The sequence below is a fragment of the Schistosoma haematobium genome, chromosome 2 (assembly GCF_000699445.3).
Source record: "Schistosoma haematobium chromosome 2, whole genome shotgun sequence".
NCBI classification, from domain to species: Eukaryota; Metazoa; Platyhelminthes; class Trematoda; order Strigeidida; family Schistosomatidae; genus Schistosoma; species Schistosoma haematobium.
In genome coordinates, this window is record NC_067197.1 from 16,879,923 (window position 1) to 16,896,254 (window position 16,332).

At 30.0% G+C, this 16,332-nt stretch overlaps 1 protein-coding gene across 2 annotated transcripts in view; it reads right to left on the minus strand.

Annotated features, from left to right (window-relative positions):
• Positions 1-1,944: 1,944 nt before the first annotated feature.
• Positions 1,945-16,332, minus strand: part of ECEL1_1 (endothelin converting enzyme-like 1) — a 52,431-nt gene continuing 38,043 nt past the window's right edge. Inside the window, exons 14-18 of one of the 2 annotated variants that reach the window (XM_051214473.1) lie at positions 10,682-10,806; positions 9,343-9,408; positions 8,217-8,312; positions 5,716-5,792; positions 1,945-3,463 (exon numbers count right to left, since the gene is read on the minus strand). In XM_051214473.1, coding sequence (XP_051067650.1) covers positions 3,364-3,463; positions 5,716-5,792; positions 8,217-8,312; positions 9,343-9,408; positions 10,682-10,806 — 464 coding nt within the window. In that variant the 3' untranslated portion in view covers positions 1,945-3,363. Of the gene's footprint in view, positions 3,464-5,715; positions 7,552-8,216; positions 8,313-9,342; positions 9,409-10,681; positions 10,807-16,332 lie in introns of both variants that reach the window. The other variant, XM_051214474.1, reaches the window with a different exon arrangement.

Here is a 16,332-nt window from a genome sequence, read left to right on the forward strand (position 1 = left end):
ACATTAGCTCAGGCGACTGATCATATAAAGTCATTAAATTTTCCTCTACTTTAACATACATCTACAGAATATTAGATTCACTTTTTATTTATGTGAAAACAGGTGAGTGGCCTCTTACTGATCAAAAAAACGTGACTTTAACTACTGAGTTGTAAATTCAAGACTTAGTTCATCTGCTGCAGTTTGAATGACCAGGGAGTATCATAAGTTTATCACAAGAATGGCACGACTTAAAACTGAATAAATAAGGGTTCGTTGATAAAATGGACTAAATTAAATCAGAGTAAAGATGCAAATATACTACTACTTTGAAGTCACTTTGTCTTTAGAACCGTCATCCAAATAAATGAAGATAGTAGATCTCAAAGAAGATGATTACAGATTAGAATAAAACACCAAGAACAAGTAGAAAAATCGTATTTCCGACTTTTCGTGTCTCAATGTTAGCGGCTCATTTAGGGTAAACAAACAACCGAATCGGGATATGACGAATAATATATTTATTACTAACTTTCTACACAATGCTCAATTTATTTGAAACTGTTAAATCCAACCTTGACAATCATATCTACAAACAGAGAGAACGGATTACATTCTTTCAAGTATAAGCGAAAATGTTTGCATTTCAGTCTACTAATACTCGATAACTGTTTAAGAATTTCTTTGTAACTTAGAAGAATGAAGCATGTATCTATTTTAAAAACCTGAAAAGTGGGATTTATTTGTTATTTTTGACTGATTCAGTATAACGTCTTCCAATGAGTTATAGAAATACAATCAAGTTTCAGTAAGAATATATTGAGTAAAGAATGAACAAATATCTTACCAGTACATTATGAATTTCGTTAATTTCGTGGATTCTCTTTAGCTGCTTACAACCTAAAACTACAGTTTTATTGATTAAAACGAAACAAATGTACATACTTTAAACCAGAAACATCTGAAAGAAACTGAGTCAAAATATAGTGATAGAATAATATTAGGAGACCATATTAGGGAATATATGAATATTCTTGCTAGGCTTGAAGCGGTTACGAGTACACTTAGACTGCGAATGGACCAAAGACTCGGTGACCTAAAGACAATAAGCTAGCTAATTGATGCGTCCCAACTCCGCTAACTCAAGGAAGAAGTCCAAGCTTGGAATATAGGAAGTATATTCCGCAAACAGCCAGAAACGAGCGATAACAACAAACGCAAATCAAAACGTACTTATACAGCATAAATCCGTCCTTGGGAAGAGTTACAAAACAGCATACTAAAAGACACAACTGACCAATGGCATCTAAGATTCTCCCAAGTGCGAATTAGGACATGAACGCGAAAAGAGCGTTTTTGGCGCGAAAACAAAGAAATTCAAATTTTCTAAATAAAATTACAAAATAAGTTCCTTTTCCAAGTGGGTTCTGGGGATCTAACGTCCCCAACAATGCTATAAAAGTACGGAAACAGAAATGTTTGCCCTGATGACGTTATTTTTTATGAGATTGTTATGAAAGACTTTGTTTTCATTTTAACATGGTCTTGATATAATTTAATATCTTAATTCTTACTACTGAGATTTACTCAACTAGTCTATATATTACATAATCTGCCTTCTGTTTCGAGTAGAAAAAGTTCTGTTTCCATACTTTTCTAGAATATTCATATATTTAACCTATATAATTTTCCCGTATTATGGTCTCTTATTGTTATTCTATCTCAGTTTAGTTCTGACATATGTAACATAACGTGTCTATACTTTGTTCTTTGCTTATTCAGGTTTATAAATGGAGAGGGTTGCATGAAAGACTATGTTATAGTACATCGTTCTTAAAATCATTATGAATCATAGCTCACTTGAAATCCAATAACGCTAACTCAAATAGCTTTCTATCTACCGAAATCATTTTGTATAGGTATCTTTAATATAGGCGTTTATCAAGAATATTTTTTGTTTTACATCCCTAACAATGTTCAATGAGCTTACCTAATAAATCAGTCATTAACTTTATAGAAAACAGTAGGATGTCGACCTCCTGAATTGCTTTATTTACAAATTACATAATATGTTTACAGTATTCATCCATGCTCAAAGCACTTTAGCATTACTTTCAACAATATCAAGCTTTACTATAAAACATGACATGTTTTATTTCGCTAGTATTTACACTTTTTATTCATAAAGCGCTAGCTAATCTGTTATTAGTCAAAGTCATAGACCCCCCTTAGGTCTAAAGATGAACCAAGATTTATCATATGTTTAAACAAATGTAACATGTACGATGACGAATACCATTGGAGTTTCAACAAAAAAATATTATTGGTTAACTTAATAGATTTTCACATAACTGAACGATCAAACAGTGAGAATGAGGATAAAATCACAATAACTATTGAATACATTATTCATCATTGAACAGAAAACTGGACCACATATATATGCCATTGCATTATTCCTTTTAAAAAAACATTTTATGCTTGGACAATAAAATAAATAATAAAAAAAACATGTTGAATACACTGTAATACAAATATTAGGTTTTCTTAATGTGTAAATGATAAGAACTTTACTAAAATAGATTGTTTTACTGTGTTTTTCTCTTTTGTTCCCCTCTTTATTCATTTCAAGGTCAGGCACAAAATATTCACAGAAGAATACAAAAAAAGCACAAAAGAAATATAACTGAAGCGAATGATTATTTTATTTTAGTTTAATCATGTAATTAGAAAAAAAAGACTGAAACAAGAACTAACAAAAAAAGAAAGAAAAAAAGAAAAAAAATTATATCCACTACAAATCTGATTATTAATCATAGTGAAAAATCTTGAAAATTACAAACGATTATGTAAGATCACAAATTCAATGTTCATTAGTTTGATAGGAATTGTCGATTGATAAAGATCTTCATGTATGAATGTAAATGAATTTACACATACACATACAGATATATTCCATACAAATAAGCACATTAACATTTACACATATAAGAGTATATAACCATATGAATACATTTAGATTGAAAGTTTATATTTCCCCTTAATAAAAACAACAAAACAAAGGGAACTACACATACACACACGCACACACGCACAAGCACATCCATCTACTTAGGAATATATTGACATAATTAAAAGACATTTATTATCAAGTATTGGAATTGAGCTTAATCACGTTTCATTTATTTGCATAAAAATTTGTACGAATATAAATAATAATAATAATGATAACAATAAAGATCATTTCAACAACAAAGACGATAGTGATAATACTGATGAAGAATTGTTTATGTGAAATTGCCCAAATTATCCAAAATGGGAATGAGATGGAATAATAGGATTGAAACATAGCGTTTTGTTTAAAATTATAATACGTAATAATATTTACCAAACATGACATTTCTTTACAGGATTCATTGGTGATCCTGCAGGACAATTGAAAACTTTAGCAAATTCTTTTGAATTTGTTATGGTGCCAATTACTCTACAAGTAAAGAAAAATGTGTGCTAAACTTTAGTCGATAACAGTTTTTGTTTAAACGTAAATCAACTGTGATTGAAATAACATTGAATTTCGAAGAATGTTGTGAATGAGATGGTATCATTATCAAGTATAGAAGCAAACATCTTAAAATGTGTGAAAATATTCTAGCACAAGAAAACATTAGATATGAAGTAAGAAAGGTGGAAAACTTATCAGTCGGTCAGCAAAGACTATTACATAAATTGTTAAACTAACGGTAGCCAACTACATGAATTACTGAACACTTTTCGTAAAGCTTCCGTGATGTTTCTTAGACTATTTACTTTTAATAAAACATCATAGTTATCTAAACTTGCATAAAATATGTTTCAGCTATTTGAAGCAGCACAGTCTAATGAAATTAAGTGTTTGAAATTTCTTACCTAAAACTCATTTAAGGAATCCTAAACATTGAATATTTGGTTATATCATTTATTTCATCTCACCTTTGAAATGTAAATATGATCTACATATTCACTTTTCAGCTAATAATTGCAAATGTATTAGGGTTTCATCAGTGCAACCTAATATTTCAATATTGGATAACATTATTTAACTAAGCACAATAATATTAGTTCCTAATTGTTTACATGAATTTTGTATCAGTACAACAAGGAATAGATAGTTTTAAAGCGTTAATATTATAGTAAAGTGTACAAATATATTATTTTTAGGCATTTTCTCTCATTTCTCTTCAGCGTTTCCCGATTGGCAAAATATATTAGTTACTATAAAATGAAACATCCTTTAAAAATATGGCATTTAGTGAGTTTCGAATTTGACATGTTTAAAATTAGTCAACAAGAAGCGGGACTTTATGGATAGTATTTTAATTACTGTAAACATGCGAATTACAGGCTCCATTCATCATACAGATGAAACTACATACTTGTGGTAATGTATAAGTGATGCCAAGTCTTATAAAGTATAAATTGGATTCAATAAAGTAGGTTTGATTTTCACTCAACTGGTATAAACTTAATAGCACTGTTTCTTGAGTATAAATAAATTAGTTGAAGTTAGACATTAACACCGTTGGATGCCGGCTCAGTTGTCTAGTGGTTAAGTGCTTGCGAGCGAAACTAGTAGCTCCTGGGTTCGAGTCTCGCAGGGGGCGAGGTCGTGAATGCGCACTGCTGAGGAGTCCCACAATAGGACGAAACGGCCGTCCAGTGCTTCCAGGTTTTCCATGGTGGTCTAGCTTCAACTGACTAATGATCTTAACCATTGAAATTACTACAATCTCCACAAAACCCATCTGATATAAATAAATAGTTGGTACAAAAGAGTTGAAAATCCAAAGTATATCAATACTTTTGTTTTGTTATTTTTGGATCAAAATGATCTGATTTCCTTTAAATATGATTATAAATGCCATGACTAAATTCAGTGAACTAATTAGATTTACTTGACTAGAACAGTGAATAATAATAACAACAATAACTGTCTCCTAGACAACGGGTAATTCTAAATTATTCAATAAAATGGTGAATTATTTAAAATATCCTGAAACAATTATCAAGTGATAGTTTGTATACATTTAACCTGAGTAATTTCTCAATTTAAAATGGGGAAAGTTATCAATTAGTTGTAGAATGTTTATGATTCACGAATTGCACAGGTTTGAACTTTGAACTTTCTAGTTTTACCGTGACAGTCGTAACATTTAGCTGATGACTCAGGATAATATATTACTTGTTTTACAAATTTTGTCGATACCCAATTCAGCACTACTATTACCCCGAGCAGTTAATGATCATTTGTGTGCTTCTGATTTAAAATTCATCACAGGTTTTCACCACACAAAAGATTTTGAAATCTATCTTGAAGATAGTCATTTATAATGAATATCACAGAGTGGTCTGTTCATAGGGTTATTGATGGAGGGTCTCATAAATAATATTAATGTGAAAATTAGATAACATACGGCAGGAATGAGATGTGTGAATGTGAGATGTTGAAGAAAATTTGTTGCTCAGGTGGGTAATTTTGAAGTGTTCAAACACTTCACTTCTACATGAAGTTTGTGCTGATGATAACGATAACAGCTCCACGATCAAACCATCCAGCTTAGAAAACAAAACACCATCAAAAATATTTGAATGTAATTACTTTAAGAGAGCTCGAATAAAATATCTTTGATTGCATCTTTATAATGTATAGGTTTGTATACTACCTTAATAATTCTTATAAGATTCAGATTATAAAATTACCTGTACTGCTCCACTGTATGAACATCAAAAAGCACAGTATTAAGAACTGATTGAGGGAGGCTTTTAATACACCATAACTAAAATTTGGAGATAAATTGGGAATAAAATAATATAATAATATAAAATACATACCAGTGTGTTTAACATAAATGTATAGATCAAGTTTTAAAAAATAGAATACATGTAACCATAAAATCAGTAAAACTCAAGTATGCTAGTTGTTATACATTTTATAACTGATATGCAAAAATAGCTGATACACTACATATTTTATTGATAACTGAAGGTTTGTCAGAATTAGTCATTAAGACTGACATACCTAAGTGTTTAACAATCATAAAATAATGTTTACAGCGACCATTTGATTGAAGATATCAGCTAATTCTACAACTTCACAGGTTTCAGCTTAAAATTTAAATTTTCAATAATTAACCAAACTCGTTTTATAATTTAGACTTGACACCAAAAATTGTTAATTAGTGACGGTGTTTAGAGAAAACTTGTAGTAGCTAAATTCAGAACTGATGAGGCACAACACTAATTGCTTTTAGCATTGATGATGAAACGTATAGGTGAAATGTTTTCTTTTTCAATGTATATCACTCTAATTTTATATGCTGATTGATTGACCCTAATAAGTCGCAGTATGTACTCAATCTAATATATATATTTTCAAGATAAAGACGGAGCTATAAATTTACCTGAAGATATTGACCCTTATATAGTCTAATTCAACAGCTTCACAGGTTTCAATTGAAATTTTCAATTCCCAATATTTAGCCGAACATGTTTTATCGTAGAAATTTTGAAAATATGACTATCAATATCACAAGGAATTATAAACGATTTATTCCGGACTACTGATAATGTTTTTCGTTTTATTTTCTTTCACTTTCGTTTGGAATTCATTTACCGTTGGTTCTTCAAATGGACATGTTTGAAGCTTCTATCTTTTTTTTTAATAAAGACTTTTAGTTTTAATACACTGGTGTGTATTTTAGAATTTGGTAGTAAGTTATTAGAAAGACCGTTATATTTTAAACGGAATTATCAATTACAGCTTAACGAAATCATTTGTATTCTGATATAATTCATAACCAGGAATCAGTTTAAAAAAAGTATAAATTAAAAATTGCCTGATCTCATTCTCTCAATGACAATTTACATGGGTACAAGTTTCAAAATCCAAAGTTAGCGAGACTTTTTAAACAAACGATTGAAAATTACATGGAAGCACTATGTAACCACTGAACAAGAAAAAGCGATTTATACACATCAATACGAAATGTTTATTTGGATTATTTGATTTTAGCATCCATTGAAAAACGGCTAATTAAAGTAAAATAAACCTTGTATGCATAAAAATCACAGGAATATACCTGTTAACTGGAAATATGAAATATGTAGGCACACGACATCAGTGAGGCGATGCTAAGCAAATAACCACTCTTCGGTATGAAGAAAAATACCCTATATCTGTGAAAGGTGACCTTACACTACCAGCTATCAAAACTTTCCAGCTGCACGTACGATCTTAAAAAAAACATAAAAATTGAATCACTGCTTATGGTCATCATTATAAAGTTCATGACTATTCGATATCATTGGCTTTCATGGTGGTCAAATCAATTTACAGTACAAAATTATAGTCAAACCAATGTTTCTTTCGAGAATTTCCTCCATATCAAAACGTTTCTTCTAAATCAGGAACATTGTTCAGATTTAAGTATTCTGTTTTGAAGGTTTATGATACTAATCGGTTACCATATCGAAGTGTGACCTGAACTCTGAAAACGATAACCAATGAGCGATCAGTTTGTTCCAGTAAAAATTGATCTGAAAAGTTTTCGTCGATATAAGTCAAAAGTAAAAAAAAACATTTTTAGTTCAGATCACATAGTATGCCTGAAAACAATCCATCTTGTTTTACTTCTGATGGTTGACTAAGAAAAGTCAATCCATGACATAAAGCCAATCATTTTAGTTCATGTTATACAAGTTTATTTTAATCCAACGTTCACCGACATTTTTTTTTCAGTTTAAATAAAACGTTCATTTTAATTTTCTAAAATGAGCCATAGCGTTTACCTACAAGTTATCGACTTATTACTTGACATTAATCTATTGATGAATTATATTGTTTTTGTAGTGTCGACCACTATGTTAAGCCCATATAACGTATTCTAGCTTCTGGACAGGCCAATTCGTCCCTTCTTCTTGAGTCACGTTTAGATCTTGTTAATTATTAAGTCGATAACTATATACGAGAATAATCAAAATGTATATTTCAGTAACGATCATTCATACAATCCAAATTGGAGTCGGATACAATGGCCCGTTAAGGTATTCTCGAAACGTTATTTATGATCATTTTATTTACCATCGAATATTGGTCCATAATACTTGTAAATTAATATTTAAAGAATAATCAGTTTGCTAATTAAATTCCATAAAACAGGATATCATAAACTATTTATCACTTTAAATTAATGATAACATACCTGGGCAAATCCAATGAAAAATAACTGATCTGGAGTGAATTTTAAACCAGGCAATATAGGTTTGTCGGAATATTTGGCTTCCAACTTTTTAAATGCCTATAATTAAAAGGAAACAAATATGGTCGTAGAAAAGATTTAAGGAATTAAAGTGATTTATAGATGATATATCGAGTAAAGTGTAGCTTAGACAGACATAACTCATATGTTACATAAGATCGTTGAACATTGCAATAAATTATCAAGCTACTATAAGTAACTACAAAAGAAAAGAATAGATAATATGGGATAATACTAAGCCTGTAATTTACGGCAATATAGAAAATGAATGCATCTAATTAACTGAAATCGAATTTGGATTATAACATATACAATACATAAGAACAGATTAACTCGTAAAACAAAAAATGTGCATCTACCTGTACATATCAAACTAACAACAAATAAATTCCTGAACTGATTTTTATAACTTCTGGTTACCAATGAGTAGTTTTTCTCTTATTTATATGTTAGCTAGAATAACATTATACGCTAGGCAGTGGACGAGTGTGTATGACACATGTTCCAAAATTTGAATCAATGAAAATTAAGCGCTGATCGCGATATCGGAAGATCCTAGATTTAATCCCTGATGGGGTTATAGACTCTCATATTACGATGAAAAAGCTTTCCAGTGCTTCCTGATTTTTATTAGCTGGTTAACTGATGTCAATCAATAACGTGAAAGTTTAAATAACCATATGCTAACTAGTGACTAGCCTTAATGCATTTTCATTAAAACTGAAGTGATAATTCGTGAACTAATAGTGTCGAACAATCCAAATGTCAGATAGCTAACCATTGACATTATTGGGTTAAGGTAGCCATGTACCGAGTTTATCTAGAAATAAACAAATTTCATCGATTATTATCACTGGTCAATAATAACAGCCCTAGATAAGAACTCTCTCAATTTTTATATTGTTATGCTAACGGTTATAATTAATGGATACATTCAATTAAAAGCAACACACGAAAACTTTCATAATGATGAAGTTTTAAAAAAACGTTTTACGACACATTAAGCATTTGTTCTGTTATATAAACAGAATATTCATGCATTTTCAACGTAACTACAAATACAGCTTACTTTATAGGCTGCTTTAAGACCTCCGTTATCAGCGATGTTTTCACCTAATGTCATTTTTCCATTAAGCTATGAAATAAGAAAATTGTAATAAAATAATGAAATAACAATCTGTTAAAACACCACAAATTCCTACTTATATAAATAATTATGTAAATGACTCATTTTTAGTGTTTTTCATCAGAGTTGAGCACAGTATTTAGTTACTGGATCAGAAATTTTGAAAGTCATCTATGATGTGAAGCAGAAAACTCGTTGCAATGGTAAAACAAACAAACATGTGACTTATTATACTTGGGGAATTCATTGAAATACTCAGATTTCAGTTATAATTAGTTATAACTATGGTATAAATTCTAAAAAGTCAGTCCGTTTCTTAGGAAATTTGCTTAATGCAATGAGAAGACGATGATTATCAGAACTATGTGATATGCTTGGGCTAAGGTGTTTTACGTGAAAGATCAACTGGAAAAATTGGAAGGTAAAAGGGAGGTAGGATAACAATAGAGTATACGATGTGAAAAACCATATTCGATGATAAATTAATATTATTAGGGTAGATTAAATGGGATTTAGTATTTTGAATAGGCAAGGTTTCAGTGAACCTTAGTGCTTTTGTATGACATTATAAATGATGCCTTGATATCAACCCTTTGACCAGTCACAACTTAACGTTTCATAGTAATGAAAGATATTTGTCCATCCTGTGGTCTTATTTGACCATAGGAGTTTATTTGTTTTTGTAGCCATCTAGATATATATTCAGTCACCCTTACGTGTAGATCATAAATGATCCTTTCTACGTGTGAGTTACTGTATATATACGTACGTGGATAGATCCAATGCAGTGTGAAAACGTCGTTGAAATATTGTTTGTCTTTGGTGAAACATAGACATGGACTTCTCGATAATGATCAGTTGGGCTGGGTAAAATATCTTACTGAACATTAATCTAAGTCTTCATTTCAACATAAGACTATTTAAGTCACTTGTGAATGGTAGGATAGTACAGACTCGTTTTTAGATTCAAAGAGCGTATTAGCCATCGTAATATAACTGCTTTTTCAAAGGTTTATAGAGTTTAATGAATAACCACTATTCATCATTGTTTCAGTTAAAAGCTATACGTCTCCAATTATATCACTGGAACGATTATGATTGGTCATATTGAGTAAGCCTTTTATTGACCTACCTAGTTCTGATAACCATCGTCATCTAATCTCATTATTCAATCATAAAGATTATCTATTTGAATAAATCGAAATTGGGAATTCAAAAAGTGATGACAAAACTATTATTAAATAAAACATAAATAATAGTTCATATGTTAAAATATACTTACACTTGTATTAAGAATTGAATAATTACTGTACTGATCAATCATACATTGTGAATTTTTTTCGAAAGCTGACAATGTTTCTGCACTCCACCAGTCTCGCATATTTCCTTTAGCATCGAATTTAGCACCTATGAAAGTGTAGAAAAAGCTGTTGTTTCGATATAATATTCGGGTTAATAAAGTTGTCAAACATTTAAAATTAAATGACATACGAAGGAATTCAACTGTTATTGTTTGGTATTTTAAAGAATTCTGTTCAGGTAACATCAGTTATCGATCTAGTCAAAACAAAAATTAATAATTCATTCTATTTCACGGTTTCTCATCGGCTGCATACAACCTGGAATTACAATTGTTAACATAATTATTAACAAATGCTTAACATATAAGCAAAAATGGATATTGGCTAGGAGGGAGATATAGGCTACGCGTTTCGTCCTGTTTAAGACTCATCAGCTGGATGTACCTGTGTCTCAGAGTTGATGTTCATTCCGGGACTCGAACCCAGTATTGTTCGCTTCAAGTGTTTTATAAAAAGGAATTTTTAATTTACGTTAATTTCCAATTATATGTAAACGTCTAATTCAATTAAGATGAAACAAACTATTTGTAAATTTCCGTCTATGCTTTACCGGTTAACTGATTCATGTAAAATGAGCTTCTCAAATTTTAAAACAAACTGAAGATGAACAAAAGTACGTTTGTTTCGTACTTAATAATTGTTCGGGGTTTCTAATATATCAGACGCCGTGTGTATTTCCGAACATACACATTACTTGATATTTAATAGTTAATCCGAATGGAATCTAAACATACCACATTTATAATAAATGACGTGCTGTTTACTAATAAAAATTCAATGGAGCTTTTAGTGAAATGCATGAATCAATGTGTATATGATGAAGACACTTTCGATACACTAAAGAATTTCTCGGTTTTGTCAAATAAATAAAAAGGATAATTTATTATAGAAATTCGAAATATGGATGAGAAATGGTTTAGTAAAACAAGAATATTCATAAACTTAGTGCCATCTAAAACTGACTTCAAAATGAACAAAGATAATTTTAATAAAGTTATATTTACTACATATTTTATCTGATGCAACCGAAGCGATGATTTTGAATAGCTTTTTTATGTTGAAAACGTTACCCGTACCTGGAGATACCAAAGCTTGATATGTTGAAGGTACGTAACTAAGACAGTTATAACTGATATTAACTCAGTTATCTCAAGGAGTATCGGTCTACTTAAAACATCAGATACACCATCATCCTCATATATCGAAATGAATCTTTATTTGGAACGTATGAACCAAAGTTAGTGTTTTAATAGTGTGAAATTAAGAATTAGGTACCTATATAGAGTGGGAGAAATATATATACAAATGTACATCTTAGCCGCAAAAGGTTTTATAAATGTTAATGCACGTAATATTGAAAAACTCATTATTAGAACACATTTCATTACTCGTCACAATGATACTGGGATAATATTGTTTGTGATGATTTGTAGAAACCCTATAGATAAGACCAATGACATCATATTGATAAGAAGTAACTTCTATTTCAAGCGAACGTAATATCTTTTAGGAATTCGAATCAATGTCTATTTTCTTACTTAAAACTGCCCTGGGTTTTGTTGCATGATTTTAATTGCTTTCCGACTACATTTGATCATTTAAGAAATTTGTTTCCTCATCGTGTTCCATCAAGAATTTATCTCAGTTAAACTATCATTAAAAACCTGGAAGAACGCGATACATGCTTGGTCTTATTATGTTACACCCAGATAGAAGAGAAACATATCAGCTTATTGTTATATCTTGTGATTGCAGATTAGAGCGCAGAGTATTATCGATCGAACCTGTGACGCACAAAACACGTACGAACGGCCTAGAGTCCTGATTGGTCCCTCTTCCCTGTCTAGTCCAGCCAGTTGAGTCCAGAACACAAATCTCAGCCTTTGAAATATGAATCACGCATTTCAAACATACTCTGTTTATATACCAATCAAACAGACCACAACGTACCAATAGAATATGAAAATAACATTTGTACAAAATATGGCCAAATGTGGCTGTGAATGAGGGAGGTAGTGATTAATAGACAGGGAATAATTCAAGAATGGTAAACCGTACAATAAAAGTTCATAGGTCAAAATAAAGCTCATAATAAGAGGGGCATGAATATGAACATTTTAGTTACATAACAATTATATGATAAAAATATACTCATAATATCGGTCCATAAATGGATCCCAAAAATTACCATTCATTATTCTTATCGGGATACAACACTTATATAACTGATAATACAAACTTTATGATGTTCAACATTGTTATACATGAGTACATTTTCTAGCACATTCACTTCTGGTAAATATTGATCAACACTTAGAACCAAAGAATATTCTCTTTAGTTAGATAACAAATATATGTAATACCTAATGAGTTAGATAGATATTAAGATCTTAGAAATGTGGTAATAAGCAGAGTTTCCACTATTGAACTGCAGTGAACAGAACAGGGGTGGGGACAATCGAACTTTATTTAACACAAAATTACAGAGTTACTTGGTAAAATAGAAAAACCATACTATGATACTTAATTTGCAAAATGTTCAATAATTGTCTCGAACTTCATTGTTCTTGTATTCCCATACTAATCGCTTTCTATTCCCGCTCTTTCTTTCTTGATCTTCCCCATCTTCTGCCGCCAGACATTACATTGCTGACTAGCGTCAGATACTACTTATATCAGTATAAGTAGCACGCACCACAGAACTACTCTATTAACATCACAGTATAATTTTATAAAAAAGTCAGATATCTATATTACATATCCATAACTGACACAGTTGTTTCTTCTTGTCAAAAATATACATCTAACTACTAAAAAAAGGAGAAAGGATTATTATTTTCATATCTCCTATCTTTTCATATTTCAGTAGTATTTAATTCTTTGATGAAAAAAAGTTTTTTTTTACTTAATAATATCTTATGATAATATCTCTTATTTATTTCAATGATTTGATATTTTATACTTAAAAAATGATAACTATTTATATCATTTAATATTTAGTTTAACACTAAGACAATTATCATTTCTTTGTATACACGTGATCAATCGATGTATGTATAAATAATGATTATGGGAATCTACTTATTATTATTAACTTATACTACTGAACACTGATTAATAGTAGTACAATTCAGTAGACACTCATATATCCATGAGAACAATAAAAAAAAACAGAACAAGTTGAAGAAATACATAGACATAAATTAAAACAAAATTTTGTTCTTATTTTCCAAAATATATTGTATAATTATTATTAATTATAGAACTATACTAAATTAGAAATCAGTAGACAGCTGTTTATTCTTGTTAATGGACAAGCAATAATCTCTTATGAAAGTTTGTATTTATTTTTGTAGAATATTGTTATCAGCTAGATATTTCATCAAATTTTTTCAAATGATGTTTTTTTTATTTCTTAGATTTTGTTTTTCTTTCTCTTCTTTATTACATTGAAGTCAATTGTATTTAGTCATTAGCATTATAGATTTATAAAATAGTTATTTAATGTTTAAATATGATTTGTAAACTTAATTCTATAGCAATAGTAATTCATTTTAATTTACTTTAAATTGGTTGACTGGATCTTCTAATTGATGTATAGGTTCGCAGTTGATTAATTTCTTGTTAACATATGTGCATACTGTGAGGATTGCCTCGATATTGACTTAAGTCATAAGTATTATAAGCAAAGATAGATAATGGCTAGCACTGGAGTCCAGATTGAGTGTTTCGTTCTATTTTGGACTTGTCAGCTGGATGTACCTGCATCTCAAAGTTGATGTTTACCCCAGAACTCAAACCTAGACATGCCAGCTTCAAGTGACATAGTGTTCTTTACTTAGCTACTGAGCTTAGATAGCCACTAGCTTGTGCAATTGGGTGAAATTTATTTTTTATTAGTTGTATGAATCTTGCCATTGTTAATTAGGACTCCAATTGATCACTCTCTTATTGACATATGTACATTCTGTGAGGATTACCTCGAAAGTGTCTTAATTCACACTTATGAAACGGACATTAGTTAAAAGAAATATATATTGTTAATAAAAATATCTACTTTAAATAAGTTTGAACACATGATTCATTCCTTTTTAAACTGACTTTTGATAATAACTAAACAGATGGTAATTAATTGCGGTAAATGTTTTTTAAAAATCTTAATAATTTCACACTTTTTAATCTTTTTTGAAATGATAATTTCATTCCCTTGGTTAGTTGTAATCGGCGATCATATAAAATACACAAAGTTTGTTTCACACTGGGCTTATTAAATTAATTATTGCTTCCTGTAATCAGAGGTGTAACACTGTCATTCAAGAGTTAGTTATAATATCAGTCATTACCTTCATGTTCAAAGAAATATTTTCAGTCAAAAAAAGATTAGATGTTATTCAAGTCCTAAACATAATATGGTTGCGCATTATTGCGGATCGATTGGAGTTAGACATTACCACCGTTGGATGATAGCTCAGTGATCTAGAGGTCAAGTGTTCATGTACGAGCCCAAAGGTTCTGGATTTAATTCCTACATGCGGAATTTTGGGTACACACTGATGAGGAGTCCCATACTAGGACGAAACCGCCATCCAGTGCTTTCATGTTTTCTCAATGATGGTTAGTTTTTTTAACTGAATTTTATTAAATGATGTTTATATTTTATTAAGAACTGACTACATCAAACAAACTCATAAGTTTTATGTTTAATTCCTTGTAAATTAGTCGTTAAGCCTAATTTGAAGAATTTTTAGTAATGACCAAATAAACAAACAGAATGTTTTCAATATTTTACTATTTGATACTAGTTCATAATAAAATCTATCTTTCATTTAAATAAATCAACATAAGTCGGCAAACTTAACGATTTATCAATTTATATCATTTTATTTTCGGTCATACAAAAACAAAATCTCACATAAATCTGCATACTTACGAACAATTGACAACAAAAAAGTAGCCGTGTTGATGAAATATAGTTGTATTTTAACTTATTTCATTGTTTAAAAAAATACGCTTAATGAAGGTTAGCATATGTAAATGTTCTATATTGTATGCAAATTATTTATTCAGTAAGAGATAAATTAGTTTGTTAACTAATGTCTTAGTACTAGACTGATCCCCATATCTTAAGAGTATAGTTAACGACTAAGATTTACATTCTTCAAAACTTATAAATTAATTTTAAAACACTCAGATAACTAATCTTTAGCTCTTAAAAGGTAAATTGTTAAGGAATTAAAAGTTTAATAGCAGATTTGGATATTTGGATAGAATTCTAGCCAATTCGGTTTAAACAAGTATGTTCCTCAAACATTTTACCGATGAATATATTAATGATATCAGTAAATCCATTCATGATGAATTACTATACAACGGTTAATAAAGACGTTTCTATTATTTGATTGAATAATAGTCTTTTCTTATCTACTTAAAGAAGCAATTCTTGATGTTTAACTAAACAAGTTAACTAAGCACTAAAAACGGGTTATCACATTTATTTTTTGAAGATAGTTTACATCGAAATTTTCCCAGGTTTAAACAGCTTGATTTACGTTGGACAGCGACGTAAATGATC